Source organism: Oncorhynchus kisutch, linkage group LG17 (assembly GCF_002021735.2).
Source record: "Oncorhynchus kisutch isolate 150728-3 linkage group LG17, Okis_V2, whole genome shotgun sequence".
Lineage (NCBI taxonomy): Eukaryota > Metazoa > Chordata > Actinopteri > Salmoniformes > Salmonidae > Oncorhynchus > Oncorhynchus kisutch.
Window position 1 is genome coordinate 12577024 of NC_034190.2, and position 27013 is coordinate 12604036.

A 27013-nucleotide genomic window follows, 5' to 3' on the forward strand; every position below is an offset into this window, starting at 1 on the left:
AAATATAGTTTTGCAGATGGAAGTGAAGTTTCATTGTGGATTGATAAATTTGCCATAAACCTACAGTACATCCATGTCATATTTATGTCCTCAGTGCATACATATGAGATGTCACTAGGGCGTAGTATTCCAAAGCAATCATATCAATTATATTACATTAAGAGGAAGAATCAAGAAAGAGGGCCAAACCAAGCCAATTACAGGATTCATTATACGCAACGTTTGCAGCTATTCATTGTTTACTCACCGTGGCAACAGGAATATAGAGCAGGTATCTGTAGCACACGGGTTTTTAGACTTCCTTAAACTTGACTGGGCACCGCTATATGTTTTAAACCCTCTCATCCCCCCTTCTTGGGAAGGGGCAGGACTTGTGGGATAACCCCAGCCCCTACCAATTGAGCTCAGCTACTCCTTAGCCAGGTGTCACATCTGCTCCTGCTACGCCCTCTGGTGCTCATCCGGTGTCTTCTTGACCTGCAGTTACTCCCCCTGTACACTCTCTCTCTCTCCTTCTCCCTCTCTGTGTGGTTGGAGACAGGTGTGCTGGAGTCAGAGCAGATCCCTACCAGCTGCAACTCGTTCCATAATCAAGACCTCTACAAATACTCAGTCCTGTCAATTCCACTCTGCCAGATTGTAATCTCTGCTCAGTCAGTTCATGATTCTAGCCATTTATGATTACTCAAGATCCTGTTACTCTGTTGTGCATGTTTCCCTGCCTGACACTGTTTATCCTCTCCTCAGTGCATACATATGAGGGAGAGAGAGAGAGAGAGTGTACAGGGGAAGTTATCGCTCTGCAACTGGCTCATATTCCATATTACACCACCCAACTACCTTGCTCTGGATTTTACTCGCCACCCCTACCTTGGATTCCCCTCAGGACCTGTTTACCCTGTTCTACTCAGCCAACTCCAACCTCAGTCTCCACATCTGGTTTTTCTGCAACTCATCCAAGCTTCCCTGGATATATTGGACGTTTCCCTCCATATCTCTCTGTGTAACAATAAATATTTTGGTTCATTCATCCCTGTTTCCTCATCTGAGTCTGTTCTTGGGTTCCCTTGTGTCGCTCCGCTTAACACCAGGTGTCTTTCCTTACAGGTGAACATACTAATAAAACACATTAACATTAGAGAGAAAAATAGTTAATTCCAATATGAGCATTCAATTTATTCAAACCCTGAGTCTGGCAGTCTCTATCTTGCTGAGAGAGAGACCTGATGTGGACAGATCTGGACAGTGGAGAAGAGTAAGCCTAGTTAGGGGAGAGAAAACGGGCCAGGTTGCTCAACCATCTTGCCTTCCTTGAATCCCCCTGACATGACCTGTAACCTCTACCTCTAGTCTAACCTCTCAGCTCTGAGATCAACAGTTAAACTGCTCTGACAGTGGGGGCCACAGCCACCCTTCTGACAGTGGAGGCCACAGCCACCCTTCTGACAGTGGAGGCCACAGCCACCCTTCTGACAGTGGAGGCCACAGCCACCCTTCTGACAGTGGAGGCCATAGCCACCCTTCTGACAGTGGAATTAAAAAGGGTGGCCTTCTGCATTCTATTCTCATTTCCTGTTTGTTGACAGACAGGAGAGGTGAAATGTGCAGCAGTGGTGTGAGGACGGGATTGTGGATTGTTTGCAGTTAGAACTAGTGTCTCCCCTGCTGAAAATGGAACTGAGCTGGTGATACTCATCTGTAGAGACTGGTTCTCCTGAGCCACCGAGAGACAGACACTCAGATGGAGTTTTCTGTGGCCTCCTGTCCCCTCTCCTCCACTCCCCTCTCCTTCCCTTCCTCTCCCTTCCCCTCCCCACCTCTCCTCTTCTCCCCTCGTCTCCCCTCGTCTCCTCTCTGCCTCCCCACCACCCCCATCCTCTCCCCTCCCCATCTCTCCTCTCTGCCTCCCCACCCCACCTCTCTTCTCCTCCACATCTATCCTCCTCTCCACTCCACTCCACTCCATGCCATTTCAAATTGATCTCAAATCCTGTGAAGGCTTTTTGTTGTCCTGGTGATCACGAGCCACCTCTGATCCTCCTTAAGGAGTCATTCTCTGTAGTAATGGGATATGATGAGATGTTTTGAAGTGGAGTAGAGTTGCTCTCAATTGGTCATATATCAGTCTGTAATTAATCTCAATAGGAGGAATGAAATTCAAATCAAACTTTAATTAAAGTGCCGTAAAGCATTAAAATAAAGTAGATCAGAAAGCGGTAAAAGAGATTAATAAAAGAACATAACACAAAAACAATATCTAAAATAATACAAAGAACAGCTAGGGACAAACTAACTCAAACAAACACTCCCACGGTAGCTTTCTTTTCAGATAATCTTAGTAGAACCACCTCACAACATTCTGACCTTAACATCTCTAGGCTGCAGACTCTTTAGTATTGTTCTTATACAGTGCCTTCAGAAAGTACTCAGACCCATTCACTTTTTCCACATTTTGTTAGGTTACAGCCTTATTCTAAAATGTTCCCTGATCAATCTACACACAATAACCCATAATGACAAAGCAAAAACAAGGTTTTTGACATTTTTGCAAATTTATTTCAAATAAAAAACTGAAACGTCACATTTACAGAAGTAGCCACTCCTGCGTTGTCTTGGCTGTATGCTTACTATTCAACTTGACATGTGTCTGTATTTCAATTGTCAATGTATCACAATGTAACTCCATTGATTATTATTATGACATTATATTTTGTTCGTTCATTGTATTATCATATTATTTATAGTTGTAATATCCTGGTAGTCGGTGAGTAGGCTTCTTACTTGCTTCTTGTTTCATCAGCACATCCTTTACACATTCACAAAAAGACACACATGCTGCTTTTTTTCCCAACAAAGTTGCCCCCCAAAAATTCTGACAACTCTATCTTTATTAGATTTCCCCCTCTGTGTACATATTTAAATGACATTTTCATTATGTCTATATAATTGTTATTTTACCATTCTTCCAACCGATGTAGATTATACCTAATCAAAAAGTTTTGAGAATGACACAAATATTAATTTTCACAAAGTCTGCTGCCTCAGTTTGTAAAATGGCAATTTGCATATAATCCAGAATATTATGAAGAGTGATCAGATGAATTCCTTCTTTGCCAATAACAGTATTATTCAGTATTATTCAGTATTATTCAGTATTATTATGTCACGTTCGTTGTATGGAGGAGACCAAGGCGCTGCGTGGTAAGTGTACATTCTTCATTATTTATTAACCAATGAACACTGAAAAAACGAACAAAATAACAAAACGAACCGTGACGCTAATATGGCGAGTGCAGACAGGCAACTCAACATAGAATAGAACCCACGAAACCAAAAGGGAAAATGGCAACCTAAATAGGATCCCCAATCAGAGACAACGATAAACAGCTGCCTCTTATTGGGAACCAATTCAAGCCACCATAGACAAACAATTACCTAGACTTACAAAACCCCTAGATATACAAAAACCCTAGACAAGACAAAACAAGCATACCCAGCCTCGTCACACCCTGACCTAACCAAAATAATAACGAAAACAGAGATAACTAAGGTCAGGGCCCCCCCCCCCCCAAAGGTGCAGACTCCCGACCGCAAACCTGAACTTACAGGGGAGGGTCCGGGTGGGCATCTAGCCTCGGTGACGGCTCTGGTTCTGGACGCCGCCCCCCTTCTTTACATTGGTCCCTCTGCCTTTGTAGAGCTGAACCGTGGCTCGTCGCCGGAGACCCCGGGCTGTGGATCGTCGCCGGAGATCCCGGGCTGTGGATCGTCGCCGGAGATCCCAGGCTGTGGATCATCGCCGGAGACCCCTGGCTGGGGACTGTTGCTGGAGGCACGGACTGGGGATCGTTGCTGGAGGCTCCGGACTGTGCAAAGGCGTTGGAGGTTTCCGGACTGTGGCCCCATCATTGGAGGTTCCGGACTGTGAAAAGTCGCCGGAAGCTCTGGACTGTGAAAAGTCGCCGGAAGCTCTGGACTGGGTACTGTCGCCGGAAGCTCTGGACTGGGTACTGTCGCCGGAAGCTCTGGACTGGGTACTGTCGCCGGAAGCTCTGGACTGCCGAATCGCACTGGATACCAGGTGCGTGGTGCAGGTACTGGTGGTACGGGCTGGAGACACGCACCTCAGGGCGAGTGCGAGGAGCAGGCACAGGACGTATTGGACTGCCGAGTGGCACTGGATACCTGGTGCCGGTACTGGTGGTACCGGGCTGGAGACACTCACCTCAGCGTGGGTGGGGAGGAGGCACAGGACTTACTGGACTCTGGTGGCATACTGGAGGCCTGTTGCGTGGTGCCGTCACTGGTGATACTGGGCCAGGGACACACACCTCAGGGCGAGTGCGGGATGGAGACACAGGACGTACTGGACTCTGGAGGTGCACTGGAGGCCTGGTGCGTCGTGCCAGAACTGGTGGTACCGGGCTGGGGACACGAACCTCAGGGCGAGTGCGGGAAGGAGGCACAGGATACACTGGGCCGTGGACAAGCATTGGAGATCTGGAACGTAGAACTGGCTCAATGCATCCTGGCTGGATGCCCATTCTAGCCCGGCAAATGCGAGGAGCTGGAATAGATCGCACCGGGCTATGAATGCGAACTGGAGACACCGTGCTCATTTCTGCATAACACGGTGCCTGACCAGTCACACGCTCCCCACGGTAAGCACTAGGAGTTGGCTCAGGTCTCCAACCAGCCAATCTCCTCGTGTGCCTCCCCCAAAACATTTATTGGGGCTGCCTCTCGGGCTTCCGTGCTAAACGTGTCCCCTCATATCGTCGCCGTTTCTCCCGTGCTATCTCCACCTGCCTCCATGGTAGGCGATCCTCTTCTGCCAATATTTCCTCCCACGTCCAGGATCCTTTACTGTCCAGTATTTCGTCCCATGTCCATGCTGTCCGCTCCATCAAACGCTGCTCCTCCTTTTCACGCTGCTTTTATGGTGGGTTCCTCTGTCACGTTCATTGTATGGAGGAGACCAAGGCGCAGCGTGGTAAGCGTACATTCTTCTTTATTTAACGAATTAACACTGAACAAAACTAACAAAATAACAAAACGAACCGTGACGCTAATATGGCGAGTGCAGACAGGCAACTCAACATAGAATAGAACCCACAAAACCACAGGGAAAATGGCAACCTAAATAGGATCCCCAATCAGAGACAACAATAAACAGCTGCCTCTGATTGGGAACCAATTCAGGCCACCATAGACAAACAATTACCTAGACTTACAAAACTCCTAGATATACAAACACCCTAGACAAGACAAAACAAGCATACCCACCCTCGTCACACCCTGACCTAACCAAAATAATAATGAAAACAGAGAACTAAGGTCAGGGCGTGACATATTACTACAGTATTATTCAGTATTTTTTAATACAGTATTATTCAGTATTATTAATACAGTATTATTCAGTATTTTTAATACAGTATTATTCAGTATTATTAAATACAGTATTATTCAGTATTATTAATACAGTATTATTCAGTATTATTAATACAGTATTATTCAGTATTATTAATACAGTATTATTCAGTATTTTTTAATACAGTATTATTCAGTATTATTAATACAGTATTATTCAGTATTTTTAATACAGTATTATTCAGTATTATTAATACAGTATTATTCAGTATTATTAATACAGTATTATTCAGTATTTTTAAATACAGTATTATTCAGTATTATTAATACGGTATTATTCAGTATTTTTAATACAGTATTATTAATACAGTATTATTCAGTATTATTAATACAGTATTATTCAGTATTACTAATACAGTATTATTCAGTATTTTTTAATACAGTATTATTCAGTATTATTACTACAGTATTATTCAGTATTATTAATACAGTATTATTAATACAGTATTACTCCAACTTCGTAGTGTGGAAATACACTGAGAATACCAAACACCTGCTCTTTCCATGACTTAGACTGACCATAACTTGTATAATGATGATGTCACAACTTAAATAAACTGTCTTTAACAAAAACAAAGTTTGATTCTCCATGATCAAATATTAAAATACCTTTGAGATTGTTGAGAATAATTTATTTGTTCAAGGTTTGGAAAATGCCGGATACAAGGATAAGGCAAACAGATTCTATATGTTTAACTGTTTACTAGACAAATATACGTATGGGGAAACAGGCAGGTTCCTTGGAAGGTTCATACCAATATCCCAACAATTGAAGGACAAAATCATCATTACAAAGCCATCCTATCACTGTTTGCTCTCCAAGTGCCTAGACCCTGGTCAAAACATTTAGTCAATGTTGTCCACCCTCTTGGTCAGAAAATACCGTATATTAGATATATCTATCACTTGAAACTACCTATAGCTGAATTACAGCCATTGGCCTTTGAACTCAGGTGGGTCACCTAGGATACATTGGGAAGATCTCAATTGCACACTCTTCATGTCATCTCCTCTCTTTCCTCGTCTCCTTCACAAAACCCATTGGATAAGAAAGCCAGAGGTACCTCCCCTCTGAGCTAATCCTCCAATGGGTTTTTGAGAAGAAGACTCCTGACCTAAGAGAGGTTAACCAAATTTAAGGGGCACCAAGAATTTTGAATCCAACATCCCATACTTTTCATTAGTGGATTGACAGACGTGCCTCTTCATCCAGCACTGTAACGGGGCACATCTTGCAGTGGGAGAGCAAACAGTCTTCCATGAACCAAAATGCACTGAACAGGCATAGCATTATCTGTATAGCAGAAGGGGAAATCCTGAACAGCTTTAAACAATCAATAAACAACCATAAACAAAAAACATGTTACCTGTCAATCGTTCTTATCTTAAGTGTTACAACTTTGATTGTCATAAGTGATTATATTGAATAAATGCAACATACTAAGTATCTTAAAACAAAGAGAACCGAGAAATCAAAATAAACTCAAAGTAAAGCAGTGAACTTCATTATAAAACATGTGATTTTATACCATAAAACCCATAATAAACCTGACAGAGGCCTTCTTCTGAAGGGGTAGAGGCTTAGCCCTGGAGGTTGTGCATAGTGGCAAAAATCCACATCACAGAAATGATTCTTTATTGAACATCTCACGCATCATGTACTCATTATCATTGGAATTGGATACATTTCTTGTCAGTATTGCAGCGACACATTACTTCTCATACATTGTCATTCTGTATATTACTGCTAGCATTGATTTCACCAATCAGACCCCTATGTCCTGTAAACACTAGAGAGGATCTCAAAACATCAGGAAGTTAAAAACAACAACAATACAGTCAAAAAGTGGGGAAAAATGTTATCCACCTCAAAACAGCATAATAATTCAATTGTATCTCTGTAGACACCTTCCCCATTTTGAGGGCCAAGGGAGGGCTAAGGAACTTAAGAGCAATGTTAGACTACACTCACACTTACTGTCTTTTACTTTGCCTCTTACTGTCTACCTTACTGTCCCCCTTACTGTCCTCCTTACTGTCTCCCTTACTGTCTACCTTACTTTCCCCCTTACGGTCTCCCTTACTGTCCTCCTTACTGTCTCCCTTACTGTCTCCCTTACTGTCTCCCTTACTGTCTCCCTTACTGTCCCCCTTTTTGTCTCTCTTATCGACTTCCTTACTGTCCCCCTTATTGTCTCCCTTACTGTCCCTCCCACCGTCCTCCTTACTGTCCCTCTTACTGTCCTCATTACTGTCCCTCTTACCGTCCTCCTTACTGTTTCCCTTAATGTCCTCCTTACTGCCTCCCTTACCATCCCTCTTACTGTCCTCCTTACTGTCCTCCTTACTGCCTCCCTTACCATTCCTCTTACTGTCCTCCTTACCGCCTCCCTTACCGTCCCTCTTACTGTCCTCATTACTGTCCCTCTTACTGTCCTCCTTACTGTCCCTCTTACTGTCCTCCTTACTGTCCCTCTTACTGTCCTCATTACTGTCCCTCTTACTGTCCTCCTTACTGTTTCCCTTAATGTCCTCCTTACTGCCTCCCTTACCATCCCTCTTACTGTCCTCCTTACTGTCCTCCTTACTGCCTCCCTTACCATTCCTCTTACTGTCGTCCTTACTGTCTCCCTTACCGTCTCCCTTGCCGCCCCTCGTACCGTCTCCCTTACCGTCCCTCGTACTGTCCTCAGTGTCTCCCTTACTGTCTCCCTTACCGTCCTCATTAATGTCCCCCTTACTGTTGCACACCTTTGACAAATCCTGTGTACAGGGCTCCATACAGAGATCCATATAGGGCTCCATACATTCCTTCCAACATGCCTCCATACAGGGCACCCAACAACCTTGGCTTCCGACATGGCTGCTTTCCTCGATGCAGTCTTCAGTACAGCACAGCATGCAGAACTTGCCTGTGAGAAAATATTCTACTGCATTCAATTGAAATACAAATTGCCATGCATCCTCATAACTAATCGTAATAACTACATCCTGCACTCTAATGATTTCGACCTTTGGCCTTAACCCTTATCTTTGACCTTTGTGTATTTTACTCCTAGGCCTCACCTGGGGCATCAGGACTGCCTGTGGTTTCCACGCTGGTATCTCCATCTAGAAGACAAGGACGGGTGATTTTGATGCTGTCATTGAAGTCACCATTACTGTAATTATCAGGAAATCCCCAGTAGTCAGTGTGCTTAATTTCCATTCAAATCAATTGGTGACTCACTGCTTGTGTCTGTGGATGTATCACTGCTACTCACATCTGATAAATGAAGAAGAAAACATTGGGTGAGTTGGAGTTTGTCATCTGGCCATTGAACTTGTTTTAGCCATGGACTCTTCAGTAATAAAATGGGTCTGGACAAGATCAATATTACTATATATTTTTTAATTGGTAAATGATTTTGATTGGGCTTACTGTCTTTCAAATAGTGTTTAAAGTGGATGTTATAGAATGTGTGTTTGAAGAAGGCAGTAAGTAAAATGTTTTATGGCATGAAAAGGTTTGGGGAATTGATATAACTTTGGCTTGGATTTGAGAAGCCTTTGGTTTATTCTGTCATCTGTCTAAACCTTCAGCATGGCCCCACAGCAAATAGTCAGACTGACACATTTACTCATGTCTGGTCTAGAAAGCATTTGTCAAACTATGCTTCAGGGGTGCTGTTGTTATAGTGTATTCATATAGTGCCATCAGAAAGTATCCAAACCCCTTGACTTATTCCACATTTTGTTGTGTTAAAGACTAAATTCAAAATTTATTATAAATATATATATATATATACACAGTTGAAGTTGTAAGTTTACATACACTCATTTTTCAACCACTCCACAAATTTCTTGTTAACAAACTATAGTTTTGGCAAGTTGGTTAGAACATCAAGTAATTTTTCCAACAATTGTTTACAGGCAGATTATTTCACTGTATCACAATTCCAGGGGGTCAGACATTTACAAACACTAAATTGACTGTGACTTTAAACAGGTTGGAAAATTCCAGAAAATTATGTAATTTCTTTAGAAGCTTCTGATATGCCAAGACATCAGATTTTTTTAGACCTTCACAAGTCTGGTTCAGCCTTGGGAGCAATTTCCAAACGCCTGAAGGTACCACGTTCATCTGTACAAACAATAGTACAAAGTATAAGTACCATGGTACCACGCAGCTGTCATACCACTCAGGAAGGAGACATGTTCTGTCTCCTAGAGATGAACGTACTTTGGTGCGAAAAATGCAAATCAATCTCAGAACAACAGCAAAGGACCCTGTGAAGATGCTGGAGGAAACAGGTACAAAAGTATCTATATCCACAGTAAATCGAGTCCTGTATCGACATAACCTGAAAGGCCGTTCAGCAAGGAAGAAGCCACTGCTCCAAAACCGCCATAAAAAAAGCTAGAGAACGGCTTGCAACTGCACATGGGGACAAAGATCGTACTTTTTGGATAAATGTCCTCTGATGAAACAAAAATAGAACTGTTTGGCCATAATGACCATCGTTATGTTTGGAGGAAAAAGGGGGAGGCTTGCAAGCCGAAGAACACCATCCCAACCGTGAAGCACGGGGGTGGCAGCATCATGGTGTGGGGGTGCTTTGCTGCAGGAGGGACTGGTGCACTTCACAAAATAGATGGCCTCATGGGGAAGGAACATTTTATGGATATATTGAAGCGACATCAATATGGTAGTTAAAGCTTGGTCGCAAATGGGTCTTCCAAATGGACAATGACCCCAAGCATACTTCCAAAGTTGTGGCAAAATGGCTGAAGGATAACAAAGTCAAGGTATTGGAGTGGCCATCACAAAGCCCTGACCTTAATCCTATAGAACATTTGTGGGCAGAACTGAAAAAGCGTGTGCGAGCAAGGAGGCCTACAATGCTGACTGAGTTACACCAGCTCTGTCAGGATGATTGGGCCAAAATTCACGCAACTTATTGTGGGAAGGCTACCCGAAACATTTGACCCATGTTAAACTATTTAAAGGCAATGCTACCAAATACTAATTGAGTATATGTAAACTTCTGACCCCCTGGGAATGTGAAGAAGGAAATAAAAGCTGAAACAAATAATTCTCTCTACTATTATTCTGTGATCCTAACTGACCTAAGACAGGGCATTTTTACTAGGATTAAATGTCAGAAATTGTGAAAAACTGAATATATTTAAATATATTTGGCTAAGGTGTATGTAAACTTCCGACTTCAACTGTGTGTATATACAGTGCCTTGCGAAAGTATTCGGCCCCCTTGAACTTTGCAAACTTTTGCCACATTTGAGGCTTCAAACATAAAGATATAAAACTGTATTTTTTTGTGAAGAATCAACAACAAGTGGGACACAATCATGAAGTGGAACGACATTTATTGGATATTTCAAACTTTTTTAACAAATCAAAAACTGAAAAATTGGGCGTGCAAAATTATTCAGCCCCCTTAAGTTAATACTTTGTAGCGCCACCTTTTGCTGCGATTACAGCTGTAAGTCGCTTGGGGTATGTCTCTATCAGTTTTGCACATCGAGAGACTGAATTTTTTTCCATTCCTCCTTGCAAAACAGCTCGAGCTCAGTGAGGTTGGATGGAGAGCATTTGTGAACAGCAGTTTTCAGTTCTTTCCACAGATTCTCGATTGGATTCAGGTCTGGACTTTGACTTGGCCATTCGAACACCTGTATATGTTTATTTTTGAACCATTCCATTGTAGATTTTGCTTTATGTTTTGGATCATTGTCTTGTTGGAAGACAAATCTCCGTCCCAGTCTCAGGTCTTTTGCAGACTCAGGTTTTCTTCCAGAATGGTCCTGTATTTGGCTCCATCCATCTTCCCATCAATTTGAACCATCTTCCCTGTCCCTGCTGAAGAAAAGCAGGCCCAAACCATGATGCTGCCACCACCATGTTTGACAGTGGGGATGGTGTGTTCAGGGTGATGAGCTGTGTTGCTTTTACGCCAAACATAACGTTTTGCATTGTTGCCAAAAAGTTAAATTTTGGTTTCATCTGACCAGAGCACCTTCTTCCACATGTTTGGTGTGTCTCCCAGGTGGCTTGTGGCAAACTTTAAACGACACTTTTTATGGATATCTTTAAGAAATGGCTTTCTTCTTGCCACTCTTCCATAAAGGCCAGATTTGTGCAATATACGACTGATTGTTGTCCTATGGACAGAGTCTCCCACCTCAGCTGTAGATCTCTGCAGTTCATCCAGAGTGATCATGGGCCTCTTGGCTGCATCTCTGATCAGTCTTCTCCTTGTATGAGCTGAAAGTTTAGAGGGACGGCCAGGTCTTGGTAGATTTGCAGTGGTCTGATACTCCTTCCATTTCAATATTATCACTTGCACAGTGCTCCTTGGGATGTTTAAAGCTTGGGAAATCCTTTTATATCCAAATCCGGCTTTAAACTTCTTCACAACAGTATCTCGGACCTGCCTGGTGTGTTCCTTGTTCTTCATGATGCTCTCTGCGCTTTTAACGGACCTCTGAGACTATCACAGTGCAGGTGCATTTATACGGAGACTTGATTACACACAGGTGGATTGTATTTATCATCATTAGTCATTTAGGTCAACATTGGATCATTCAGAGATCCTCACTGAACTTCTGGAGAGAGTTTGCTGCACTTAATTTTGCACACCCAATTTTTCAGTTTTTGATTTGTTAAAAAAGTTTGAAATATCCAATAAATGTCGTTCCACTTCATGATTGTGTCCCACTTGTTGTTGATTCTTCACAAAAAAATACAGTTTTATATCTTTATGTTTGAAGCCTGAAATGTGGCAAAAGGTCGCAAAGTTCAAGGGGGCCGAATACTTTCACAAGGCACTGTATATACATACAGTGGGGCAAAAAAGTATTTAGTCAGCCACCAATTGTGCAAGTTCTAAATACTTATTTTCCACCATTATTTGCAAATAAATTCATTAAAAATCCTACAATGTGATTTTCTTGATTTTTTTTCCTCATTTTGTCTGTCATCGTTGAAGTGTACCTATGATGAAAATTACAGGCCTCTTTCATCTTTTTAAGTGGGAGAACTTGCACAATTGGTGGCTGACTAAATACTTTTTTGCCCCACTGTATATACAGTACCATTCAAAAGTTTTTTATTTATTTTTACTATTTTCTACATTGTAGAATAATAGTGAGGACATCAACACTGTAAAATAACTCATATGTAATCATGTCGTAAGCAAAAAAGTGTTAAACAAATCAAATACATTTTATAATTTATATTCTTCAATGTAGCCACCCTTCGCCTTGATGACAGCTTTGCACACGCTTGGCATTCTCTCAACCAGCTTCATGAGGTATTCACCTGGAATGCATTTCAATGAACAGGTGTGCCTTGTTAAAAGTTCATTTGTGGAATGTATTTCCTTCCTAATGTGTTTGCCAATCAGTTGTGTTGTGACAAGGTAGGGGTGGTATACAGAAGATAGCCCTATTTGGACCAAGACCAAGTCCATATTATAGCAAGAATAGCTCAAATAAGCAAAGAGAAACGACAGTCCATCATTACTTTAAGACATGAAGGTCCGTCAATGCGGAAAATCTCAAGAACTTTGAAAATTTCTTCAATTGCAGTCGCAAAACACATCAAGCGCAATGACAACTGGCTCTCATGAGGACCGTCACAGGAAAGGGAGATCCAGGAAAGGAAGATAACGCCACCTCAGATCGCAGCCCAAATAAATTCTACACAGAGTTCAAGTAACAGACACATCTCAACATCAACTGTTCAGAGGAGACTGCGTGAATCAGGCCTTCATGGTCGTCGAATTGCTGCAAAGAAACTACTACTAAAGGACACCAATAATAAGAAGAGACTTGCCTGGGCCAAGAAACACGAGCAATGGATATTAGACTGGTGGAAATCTGTCTTTTGGTTCTGATGAGTCCAAATTTGAGATTTTTGGATCCAACCACCATGTCTTTGTAATACGCAAAGTATGTGAACGGATGATCTCTGCATGGCACACGTAACCAGCATGGATACCACAGCATTCTGCAGCGATACGCCATCCCATCTGGTTTGCGCTTAGTGGGACTATCATATGTTTTTCTACAGGACAATGACCCAACACACCACCAGGCTGTGTAAGAGCTATTTGACCGAGAAGGAGTGATGGAGTGCTGCATCAGATGACCTGGCCTCCACAATCACTCGACCTCAAACCAATTGAGATGGTTTGGGATGAGTTGGACCACAGAGTGAAGTAAAAGCAGCCAACAAGTGCTCAGCATATGTGGGAACTCCTTCAAGACTGTTGGAAAAGCATTCCTTATGAAACTGGTTGAGAGAATGGCAAGAGTCTGCAAAGCTGTCATCTAGGCAAAGGGTGGCTACTTTGAAGAATGTAAAATCTAAAATATATTTTGATTTGTTAAACACTTTTTTGGTTACTACATAATTCCATATGTTAATTAATAGTTTTGATGTCTTCACTCTTCTTTTTTCTACAACGTAAAAAATGATTTTTTTTACCCTGAGTCAATATAGTAAGCAACTGCAGTGTAGATTTGGCCTTGTGTTTTAGGTTATTGTCCTGCAGAAAGGTGAATTCATCTCCCGGTGTCTGGTGGAAAGCAGGTAGAATTTTGCCTCTGCTTCGCTCCATTCTGTTTCTTTTTTTATCTTGAAAAACTCCCCAGTCCTGAACCATTACAAGCACACTAATAACATGGTGCAGCCACCAATCTGCTTGAAAATATGGAGAGTGGTACTCAGTAACGTGTTGTATTGGATTTGCCCCAAACATAACACTTTGTATTCAAGACAAAAAGTTAACTGCTTTGCCACATTTATTTTGCATTGTGTGGGGTACAGAGATGAGGTGTTCATTAAAAAAATCATGTTAAACACTATTCTTTCACACATGCATCTTATTATGTGACTTGTTCCGTAAAGTCTTACTCCTAAACTTATTTACAGTTGCCATAACAAAGGGGTTGAATACTTATTGAATCAAGACATTTCAGCTTTTCATATTGTATTAATTAGTCCAAAAAAATGAACATATAATTTCACTGTGACATTATGGGGTGTGACAAAAAAAATCCATCGAATCCATTTTAAATCCAGTCTGTTAGACAACAAAATGCGGAAAAAGTAAAGGTGTGTATATACAGGTTTATGTGAGTATCCGACATTGCAGTTCTTCTATATGGGTTAGTTAAGTGTCTCCATGACAGTCTCATATTCCCTCTCTTAATGTTTGTAGTGTAGTTTAGAGACTGGATAACTAGAAAGGTGAAGCAGGAAATCCGTAATGCATTGTTTTGTCATTGCGTTGAACCTGAAATCAAACTAAAATGGAAACCATCGTCTCTAGACAACATATTGTGCACATATTATACAAATTGACATTATTGTTAAACTGTAGTTACTGATGGAAGTGTTCTAAATTCACCCACATTTATAAGATGTATAAGGTTTAATTGAATGTTTTCTTACCAGTAACGTGGCCTGAGAGAGCAAGACCAGCCAAAGCATAGATCAAATGAACAGTCAGCTTTCTGTTAGAATAAAGAACACAGAGATAGAACTGGTCACACCACTTTTAAAACTTAAGGTTACTTGCGTAACCCCAGTTCTCTGATAATAGAGGTGTCTCACAATGGGAATTAGTTAAATAAGCAATTCACTACGGAAGATCCAATCACACAGCGTCTGTCGTGGACGGATAAGTCACGTGGCCAATGAGGAGGGGATCCTCCTCAATAAAAAGTGCCATGGAGCTGCTCTCTGGTCATTCTAAAGCATGTCCCTCTTCCTTGCGCTCTTGCAAGCAGGGAACTGCAGTGAGATACTCACTCAGAGAACCGGGGCTACATAAGTAATAATAGTTTGCCACCTCACAATGTGATGTAGCCAACTCCCATATGCTCTCCAAAGCCAGGATAATCGGACAGATTCATCCCTCAGAGGCCCAGACCTTCTGTGAAAATCAGGGGTATATAAAGCCATAGAAAACCAGTGTCTGAAATAGAGGTCGACCGATTAATCGGAATGGCCGAATAATTAGGGCGGAAATCTGTATTTTTGAGCGCCGATTTTTAATATTTTTTATATACACCTTTATTTAACTCGGCAAATCAGTTAAGAACACATTCTTATTTTCAATGATGGTCTAGGAACGGTGGGTTAACTGCCTTGTTCAGGGGCAGAAGGGCAGATTTTCACCAGCTCGGGGGATTAAATCTTGCAACCTTACAGTTAACTAGTCCAAAGCAATAACGACCTGCCTCTCTCGTTGCACTCCACAAGGAGACTCTGCCTGTTACGCGAATGCAGTAAGCCAAGGTAAGTTGCTAGCTAGCATTAAACTTATTTTATACAAATCAACAATCAATCAATCATAAGCAATCATATTCACTAGTTAACTACACACGGGGCGGCAGGGTAGCCTAGTGGTTAGAGTGTTGGACTAGTAACCGAAAGGTTGCAAGTTCGAATCCCCGAGCTGACAAGGTACAAATCTGTTGTTCTGCCCCTGAACAGGCAGTTAACCCACTGTTCCTAGGCCGTCATTGAAAATAAGAATTTGTTCTTAACAGACTTGCCTAGTAAAATAAAATAAAATAAAAAATATTACTAGATATTATCTAGCGTGTCCTGCGTTGCATATAATCTGACTGAGCATACAAATTTCTAAGTATCTGACTGAGTGGTGGTAAGCAGGCGCAAGCATTCATTCAAACAGCACTTTTGTGCAATTTTCCAGCAGCTCTTCGTTGTGCGTCAAGCATTGGGCTTTATGACTTCAAGCCTATCAACTCCCGAGATGAGGCTGGTGTAACCAAAATTAAATGGCTATCTAGTTAGCGCGCGCTAATAGCGTTTCAAACATCACTCGCTCTGAGCCTTGCAGTGGTTGTTTCCCTTGCTCTGCATGGGTAATGCTGCTTCGATGGTGGCTGTTGTCATTGTGTTGCTGGTTCGAGCCCAGGGAGGAGCGAGGAGAGGGATGGAAGCTATACTGTTATACTGGCAATACTAAAGTGCCTATAAGAACATCCAATAGTCAAAGGTTAATGAAATACAAATGGTATAGAGGGAAATAGTCCTATAATTCCTATAATAACTGTAACCTAAAACTTCTGACCTGGGAATATTGAAGACTCATGTTAAAAGGAATCACCAGCTTTCATATGTTCTCATGTTCTGAGCAAGGAACTGAAACGTTAGCTTTCTTACATGGCACATATTGCACTTTTATTTTCTTCTCTAACACTTTGTTTTTGCATTATTTAAACCAAATTTAACTTGTTTCATTATTTACTAAATTGATTTTATTGATGTATTATATTAAGTTCAAATAAGTGTTCATTCAGTATTGTTGTAATTGTCATTATTACAAATAAATAAATAAAAATTGGCAGATTAATCGGTATCGACTGTTTTGGTCCTCGAATAATCGGTATCGGCGTTGAAAAATCATAATCGGTCGACCTCTAGTCTGAAAATTATTTGCCTTAGCGTCATGCCTATGAAGTAAACACTTGGAGACACTTCCTCCCTCTAAACTTGGATTAGCTAACACAACGTGCCATTGGAACACAGGAGTGATGGTTGCTGATAATGGGCCTCTGTATGTTTATGTAGATATTCCATAAAGAATCTGCCATTTCCTACTATAATAGTCATTTACAACATTAACAATGTCTACACTGTATTTCTGATCAATTTGATGTTATTTTAATGGACAAAAGATGTGCTTTTCTTTCAAAAACAAGGACATTTCTAAGTGACCCCAAACATTTGAATAGTAGTGTATACACTACATGACCAAAAGTATGTAGACACCTACTCGTCGAACATCTCATTCTAAAATCATGGGTATTAATATGGAGTTGGTCCCCCCCATTTGCTGCTAAAACCGCCTCCACTCTTCTGGGTAGGCTTTCCCCTAGACGTTGGAACATTGCTGCGGGGACTTGCTTCCATTCAGCCACAAAAGCATTAGTGAGGTCAGGCACTGATGTTGGACGATTAGGCCTGGCTCGTAGTTGGCGTTCCAATTAATCTCAAAGGTGTTCGATGGGGTTGAGGTCAGGGCTCTATGGATGCCAGTCAAGTTCTTCCATATCGATCTCGACAAAGCATTTACACTGTGTGCATGGTGGCATTGTCATGCTGAAACAGGAAAGGGCTTCGCCAAACTGTTGCCAAAAAGTTGGAAGCTCAGAATCGTCTAGAATATCATTGTATGCTGTAGCATTAAGATTTCCCTTCACTAGAACTAAGAGGCCTAGCCCGAACCATGAAAAACAGCCCCAGACCATTATTCCTCCTCCACCAAACTTTGCAGTTGACTGTATGCATTCGGGCAGGTAGCCTTCTCCTTGCATCTGCCAAACCCAGATTCTTGTGTCACACTGCCAGATGGTGAAGCGTGATTAATCACTACAGAGAACGTGTGTCCACTGCTCCAGAGTCCAATGGTGGTGAGCTTTAAACCACTCCGGCCGATGCTTGGCATTGCGCATGGTGATCTAAGGGTTGTGTGCGGCTGCTTGACCATGGAAACATATTTTATTAAGCTCCCGAAGAACAGTTATTGTGCTAATGTTGCTTCCAGAGGCAGTTTGGAACTCAGTTGTGAGTGTTGCAACTGAGGACAGACAAATTTTACGAGCTTCAGCACTCGGTGGTCCCATTCTGTGAGCTTGTGTGGCCTACCACTTTGTGGATAAGCCGTTTTGCTCTTAGATGTTTCCACTTCACAATACAGCAATTACAGTTGACCGGGGCAGATATATATATACAGTGCCTTGCGAAAGTATTTGGCCCCCTTGAACTTTGCGACCTTTTGCCACATTTCAGGCTTCAAACATAAAGATATAAAACTGTATTTTTTTGTGAAGAATCAACAACAAGTGGGACACAATCATGAAGTGGAACGACATTTATTGGATATTTCAAACTTTTTTAACAAATCAAAAACTGAAAAATTGGGCGTGCAAAATTATTCAGCCCCTTTACTTTCAGTGCAGCAAACTCTCTCCAGAAGTTCAGTGAGGATCTCTGAATGATCCAATGTTGACCTAAATGACTAATGATGATAAATACAATCCACCTGTGTGTAATCAAGTCTCCGTATAAATGCACCTGCACTGTGATAGTCTCAGAGGTCCGTTAAAAGCGCAGAGAGCATCATGAAGAACAAGGAACACACCAGGCAGGTCCGAGATACTGTTGTGAAGAAGTTTAAAGCCGGATTTGGATACAAAAAGATTTCCCAAGCTTTAAACATCCAAAGGAGCACTGTGCAAGCGATAATATTGAAATGGAAGGAGTATCAGACCACTGCAAATCTACCAAGACCTGGCCGTCCCTCTAAACTTTCAGCTCATACAAGGAGAAGACTGATCAGAGATGCAGCCAAGAGGCCCATGATCACTCTGGATGAACTGCAGAGATCTACAGCTGAGGTGGGAGACTCTGTCCATAGGACAACAATCAGTCGTATATTGCACAAATCTGGCCTTTATGGAAGAGTGGCAAGAACAAAGCCATTTCTTAAAGATATCCATAAAAAGTGTCGTTTTAAGTTTGCCACAAGCCACCTGGGAGACACACCAAACATGTGGAAGAAGGTGCTCTGGTCAGATGAAACCAAAATTGAACTTTTTGGCAACAATGCAAAACGTTATGTTTGGCGTAAAAGCAACACAGCTCATCACTCTGAACACACCATCCCCACTGTCAAACATGGTGGTGGCAGCATCATGGTTTGGGCCTGCTTTTCTTCAGCAGGGACAGGGAAGATGGTTAAAATTGATGGGAAGATGGATGGAGCCAAATACAGGACCATTCTGGAAGAAAACCTGATGGAGTCTGCAAAAGACCTGAGACTGGGACGGAGATTTGTCTTCCAACAAGACAATGATCCATAACATAAAGCAAAATCTACAATGGAATGGTTCAAAAATAAACATATCCAGGTGTTAGAATGGCCAAGTCAAAGTCCAGACCTGAATCCAATCGAGAATCTGTGGAAAGAACTGAAAACTGCTGTTCACAAATGCTCTCCATCCAACTCACTGAGCTCGAGCTGTTTTGCAAGGAGGAATGGGAAAAAATGTCAGTCTCTCGATGTGCAAAACTGATAGAGACATACCCCAAGCGACTTACAGCTGTAATCGCAGCAAAAGGTGGCGCTACAAAGTATTAACTTAAGGGGGCTGAATAATTTTGCACGCCCAATATTTCAGTTTTTGATTTGTTAAAAAAGTTTGAAATATCCAATAAATTGTGTCCCACTTGTTGTTGATTCTTCACAAAAAAATACAGTTTTATATCTTTATGTTTGAAGCCTGAAATGTGGCAAAAGGTTGCAAAGTTCAAGGGGGCCGAATACTTTCGCAAGGCACTGTATATATATATATATATATACTCAGCAAAAAAAGAAACGTCCTTTCACTGTCAACTGTGTTTATTTTCAGCAAACTTAACATGTAAATATGTGTATGAACATAAGATTCAACAACTGAGACATAAACTGAACAAGTTCCACAGACATGTGACTAACAGAAATGGAATGAGGTGTCCCTGGACATAGGGGGGTCAACAAAAAAAGTAACAGTCAGTATCTGGTGTGGCCACCAGCTGCATTAAGTACTGCAGTGCATCTCCTCCTCGTGGACTGCACCAGATTTGCCAGTTATTGCTGTGTCATGTTTCCCCACCCTTCCACCAAGGCATCTGTAAGTTCCTGGACATTTCTGTGGGGAATGGCCCTAGCCCTCACCCTCTGATCCAACAGGTCACAGACGTGCTCAATGGGATTGAGATCCGGGCTCTTTGCTGGCCATAGCAGAACACTGACATTCCTGTCTTTCAGGAAATCACGCACAGAACGAGCAATATGGCTGGTGGCATTGTCATGCTGGAGGGTCATGTAAGAATGAGCCTGAAGGAAGGGTACCACATGAAGGAGGATGTCTTCCCTGTAAAGCACAGCGTTGAGATTGCCTGCAATGACAACAAGCTCAGTCCGATGATGCGTCTCACAGTACGGACATTGCTATTTATTGCTCTGGACACATCTGCAGTCCTCATGCCTCCTTGCAGCATGCCTAAGGCACGTTCACAAAGATGAGCAGGGACCCTGTGCATGTTTATTTTGGTGTTTTTCAGAGTCAGTTGAAAGGCCTCTTTAGTGTCTCTTTAGTTTTCATAACTGTGACCTTAATTGTCTGTAAGCTGTTAGTGTCTTAACGACCGTTCCACAGGTGCCTGTTCATTAATTGTTTATGGTTCATTGAACAAGCATGGGAAACAGTGTTTAAACCCTTTACAATGAAGATCTGTGAAGTTATTTGGATTTTTACGAATTATCTTTGAAAGACAGGGTCCTGAAAAAGGGATGTTTCTTTTTTTGCTGAGTTTATATATATATATATATATATATATATATATATATATATATATATATATATATACACAGTGGAGCAAAAAAGTATTTAGTCAGCCACCATTTGTGCAAGTTCTCCCACTTAAAAGATGAGAGGCCTGTACTTTTCATCATAGGTACACTTCAACTATGACAGACAAAATGAGAAAAAATAATCCAGAAAATCACATTGTAGGATTTTTAATGAATTTATTTGCAAATGATGGTGGAAAATAAGTATTTGGTCACCTACAAACAAGCAAGATTTCTGGCTCTCACAGACCTGTAACTTATTCTTTAAGAAGCTCCTCTGTCCTCCACTCGTTACCTGTATTAATGGCACCTGTTTGAACTTGTTATCAGTATAAAAGACACCTGTCCACAACCTCAAACAGTCACACTCCAAACTCCACTATGGCCAAGACCAAAGAGCTGTCAAAGGACACCAGAAACAAAATTGTAGACCTGCAGCAGGCTGGGAAGACTGAATCTGCAATAGGTAAGCAGCTTGGTTTGAAGAAATCAACTGTGGGAGCAATTATTAGGAAATGGAAGACATACAAGACCACTGATAATCTCCCTCGATCTGGGGCTCCACGCAAGATCTCACCCCGTGGGGTCAAAATGATCACAAGAACGGTGAGCAAAAATCCCAGAACCACACGGGGGAACCTAGTGAATGACCTGCAGAGAGCTGGGACCAAAGTAACAAAGCCTACCATCAGTAACACACTACACCGCCAGGGACTCAAATCCTGCAGTGCCAGACGTGTCCCCCTGCTTAAGCCAGTACATGTCCAGGCCAGTCTGAAGTTTGCTAGAGAGCATTTGGATGATCCAGAAGAAGATTGGGAGAATGTCATATGGTCAGATGAAACCAAAATATAACTTTTTGGTAAAAACTCAACTTGTCGTGTTTGGAGGACAAAGAATGCTGAGTTGCATCCAAAGAACACCATACCTACTGTGAAGCATGGGGGAGGAAACATCATGCTTTGGGGCTGCTTTTCTGCAAAGGGACCAGGACGACTGATCCGTGTAAAGGAAATAATGAATGGGGCCATGTATCGTGAGATTTTGAGTGAAAACGTCCTTCCATCAGCAAGGGCATTGAAGATGAAACGTGGCTGGGTCATTCAGCATGACAATGATCCCAAACACACAGCCCGGGCAACGAAGGAGTGGCTTCGTAAGAAGCAGTTCAAGGTCCTGGAGTGGCCTAGCCAGTCTCCAGATTTCAACCCCATAGAAAATCTTTGGAGGGAGTTGAAAGTCCGTGTTGCCCAGCAACAGCCCCAAAACATCACTGCTCTAGAGGAGATCTGCATGGAGGAATGGGCCAAAATACCAGCAACAGTGTGTGAAAACCTTGTGAAGACTTACAGAAAATGTTTGACCTCTGTCATTGCCAACAAAGGGTATATAACAAAGTATTGAGATAAACTTTAGTTATTGACCAAATACTTATTTTCCACCATAATTTGCAAATAAATTCATTAAAAATCCTACAATGTGATTTTCTGGATTTTTTCCCCTCATTTTGTCTGTCATAGTTGAAGTGTACCTATGATGAAAATTACAGGCCTCAGTCATCTTTTTAAGTAGGAGAACTTGCACAATTGGTGGCTGACTAAATACTTTTTTGCCCCACTGTATATATAGAGGTTGAGGTCCTACGTTCGGTAGCATTAACCTCGTGGTGTAGACAGGGACCAAGTCATGCTGAGGAGAGCTTAGAGTGTAATGATCTTTGCTAGAAAGAGTGTGACAAATACCGTGGCACCTTTTTATATTTAAAACATCAAATAAAATGTTATTGGTCACATACACATAGTTAACAGATGTTAATGCGAGTGTAGCGAAATGCTTTGTGCTTCTAGTTCCGACCATGCAGTAATATCTAACAGATAATCTAACAATTTCACAACAACTACCTTATACACACAAGTGTAAAGGAATGAATAAGAATATGTACATATAAATATATGGATGAGCGATGGCCGAACAGCATAGGCAAGATGCAGTAGATGGTATAGAGTACAGTATATACATATGAGATGAGTAATGTAGAGTATGGCCGAACAGCATAGGCAAGATGCAGTAGATGGTATAGAATATATACATATGAGATGAGTAATGTAGGGTATGTAACATTATATAAAGTGGCATAGTTTAAAGTGACTAGTGACACATTTATTACATCCAATTATTTATTATTAAAGTGGCTAGAGATTTTAGTCAGTATGTTGTCAGCAGCCACTCAATGTTAGTGATGGCTGTTTAACAGTCTGATGGCCTTGACATAGAAGCTGACAGACCTGAGTACTGGGGTTTCCTGTTTTAGTTTCTGTCTATAGGCTAAAACATACAATATACTTGCTGTGAAGCCGCTCAACAACTACATTGTATTAGTCATCTAACAGACTCCGATTCAGAGCGACACACAGAGGCAACCAGGGTCAACACCCTGCTCAAGGGCCCACGCTCACAACCGCCAGGCCACCGGCCCTCCCAGATCCCCCCCACAGTTCCCCAAGAGCTACCCCTCAACCATCCGAGAAAATAAGATCCCCCCCCTAAGGAAAACAGAAAACAATGCAAAAAACATCAAGGACAACATAAATCATAACAGCTACTCCAGATGTCGTGTGATTGGATCTTCCGTAGTGAATAGCTTATTCAGCAAATTCCCGTTGTGAGACACCAAACGATTACTTGAAAGAGAACCGTAATTTTGTCCAACAGAGATAATGACTTCTAGAAAGCATCTTAGGGTAGTTAGTGGTAGTGGAAAATGCAAAGCAAATAGGACTAAGCAAAAAGACAATCGTTTTTTTCCTGCTCATTACATTATAATAAGAATATGTGTAACTTGCAGCAATGCCATGTATCTTATGGATGTTCTTATGTTCAATATATATTATGGATAATGAATTATCAATGAAAAGTTGGTACATTATACAATTCATCTTTGTAATATAATGAAAAGTCAAAAACAAAGGATGTTTTTTTGACTAAGAGTTGAGCATTTTCCCAAATTCTCAAAATCTTTTTAAAGACTATTTAGAGTCCCATCACTTTATCTTGTACCAGTATCATCATTGATATCAGTTGTAAATCTATTGTTATTGAAGTTTAGGATTGAACAAGAAAAAAGGAAGTCTGAAATAACAAAAATGACACACACATTGCCAACCTATTGTGATCACACACAAAAACCCACACAAAAACAATGAATTCAACTGTTCACCACTCTCTATCATTGAAGTACCCCCAGCAGCTGTAAACATCTTTAGTTTCATTCTATAGGTAGACTGACTAATAAACTTCCTCCAAGAATACAGGTGTCCAAATATGTCAAATAGATTGTGTCATTTTAAAATTTCCCGTACACACATGTAAGTCAAAAATAAATACCCAAAAGTGGCAACCCTTGTGTTAGTGTTCGCTTACCGTGACAGCATTGTGACGGGATAGTTTAGCCAGTGGGGCGACACTCAGGTGTCTATAGTTTCCAGTAAGTCTACAGTCTGGCTGGAGGGAGCCCAAGAGGTTTTATACGTTCACCACTCCCTCTACTCCTAGAGGGCCACAGAGACACACTGAGAGACAGAAAGATAGACAGAGGCACTGCAGAGGAACAGCTAGCATTAAACTAGTTTAAAACAGGGTTGAGCGTGAGGCTCTCACACCTTCGTGTTTTCAAACAGCTCATGTTCTCTGATCTGAATCTACCCCCATATCTCCCATTAAAACCCCTCAGCCCCTCACACACACTCATAGCTTACACACTAACCCCGTCCCCCTCTGATCTGAATCTACCTCCATATCTCCCTTTAAAAACCCTCAGCCCCTCACACACACTCATAGCTTACACACTAACCCCGTCCCCCTCTGATCTGAATCTACCCCCATATCTCCCTTTAAAAACCCTCAGCCCCTCACACACACTCATAGCTTACACACTAACCCTGTCCCCCTCTGATCTGAATCTACCTCCATATCTCCCTTTAAAAACCCTCAGCCCCTCACACACACTCATAGCTTACACACTAACCCCGTCCCCCTCTGATCTGAATCTACCCCCATATCTCCCTTTAAAAACCCTCAGCCCCTCACACACACACTCATAGCTTACACACTAACCCCGTCCCCCTCTGATCTGAATCTACCCCCATATCTCCCATTAAAACCCCTCAGCCCCTCACACACACTCATAGCTTACACACTAACCCCGTCCCCCTCTGATCTGAATCTACCTCCATATCTCCCTTTAAAAACCCTCAGCCCCTCACACACACTCATAGCTTACACACTAACCCCGTCCCCCTCTGATCTGAATCTACCCCCATATCTCCCTTTAAAAACCCTCAGCCCCTCACACACACTCATAGCTTACACACTAACCCCGTCCCCCTCTGATCTGAATCTACCCCCATATCTCCCTTTAAAAACCCTCAGCCCCTCACACACACTCATAGCTTATACACTAACCCCGTCCCCCTCTGATCTGAATCTACCCCCATATCTCCCTTTAAAAACCCTCAGCCCCTCACACACACTCATAGCTTACACACTAACCCCGTCCCCCTCTGATCTGAATCTACCCCCATATCTCCCTTTAAAAACCCTCAGCCCCTCACACACACTCATAGCTTACACACTAACCCCGTCCCCCTCTGATCTGAATCTACCTCCATATCTCCCTTTAAAAACCCTCAGCCCCTCACACACACTCATAGCTTACACACTAACCCCGTCCCCCTCTGATCTGAATCTACCCCCATATCTCCCATTAAAACCCCTCAGCCCCTCACACACACTCATAGCTTACACACTAACCCCGTCCCCCTCTGATCTGAATCTACCCCCATATCTCCCTTTAAAAACCCTCAGCCCCTCACACACACACTCATAGCTTACACACTAACCCCGTCCCCCTCTGATCTGAATCTACCCCCATATCTCCCATTAAAACCCCTCAGCCCCTCACACACACTCATAGCTTACACACTAACCCCGTCCCCCTCTGATCTGAATCTACCCCCATATCTCCCTTTAAAACCCCCTCAGCCCCTCACACACACTCATAGCTTACACACTAACCCCGTCCCCCTCTGATCTGAATCTACCCCCTGATTCTAATAAACTGGAAGCTATAAAAATAAATAAAGAGAGTCACACACTCTCTCTCTCTCTCTCTCTCTCTCTCTCTCTCTCTATATATATATATATATATATATATATATATATATATATATAAATATATATATATAAACTCCCAGTAATTTACTGGGTAAAACACCAATGTTTCGGCATCACTGTGCCTTCAGGTTTACCCAATAAATAATACACATGATTTCCAGTTTACTTTGAGACACTCATTTGTGTATGGGTTGATGGTCACTAGACTTGATACTGAATGTTATGGATTGTTCTCGTGTCTGTTGATAGTGGTTGACGCCAGACTCCAGGAACAAGAACCAAGGACACTGATTGTTATTACATTCTGTGACCCTGTGTAATTCTGTAGCAGCTTATGTTGTGACTTCCTACAAGACTCTCGTGGGTGTTTATGGAATATTAAAATATAAGGGCCTGCTTAGAGAGGGCGAGTTAGACATTTTCTCATGCTGGAGTTTGTCTCCCTGTTGCAACTTGTAATAAACCACATTGATTTAATTGTATTAAACCAGATTCATTTTGATTTACTATTTGCAACTTTTCTTTTATTCACCTTGAAAATTCCTATTACAGTGTCCACAAAATGTTTTGCATAAAGTAGAGGTAAAGAAATACATGATACAGATATTTCCAGGAGCTCCAAGGGAGGGGGAGTGAGATGGGGGTGGAGTGACGCGGTTACCGACGGATCCACAGTCTCGGCCTTTGCTAAAAAGCTCACTGTAATCTCAAGGTTTCAAGGCGGTGGTTTACCTTTAGTATCTGTTTGAGGGCCGATAGAGCATAATTATGACTTTCACACTAAAAGCTGATATACCGCAAAATTAGCGTAGCCTACTGCGCGAACCCCCAAACTGTGGCGCATCATCGTCGCTTCACACATTCAGTCGTGAAATGAACATCGTGGCAAATTAAATATAGCCTAAACAATTTTGTATTTTGCAAAATCTAGTACAACTACAGTGCATTGTAAAAAAGTGATCCCTCTAATCCCT

General features: G+C 41.9%; 1 protein-coding gene across 1 annotated transcript; it reads right to left on the reverse strand.

Annotated features, from left to right (window-relative positions):
• Positions 1-6102: 6102 nt before the first annotated feature.
• LOC116354484 (cylicin-2-like) lies at positions 6103-24407 on the reverse strand. The gene is made up of 5 exons (XM_031794952.1): positions 24288-24407; positions 14891-14952; positions 8660-8695; positions 8497-8541; positions 6103-8342 (listed from the first exon to the last, which is right to left on the reverse strand). Exons 1-5 carry the CDS (start codon positions 24296-24298, stop codon positions 7405-7407), a joined length of 1092 nt encoding a protein of 363 aa, XP_031650812.1. The 5' UTR covers positions 24299-24407; the 3' UTR covers positions 6103-7404.
• Positions 24408-27013: the final 2606 nt, after the last annotated feature.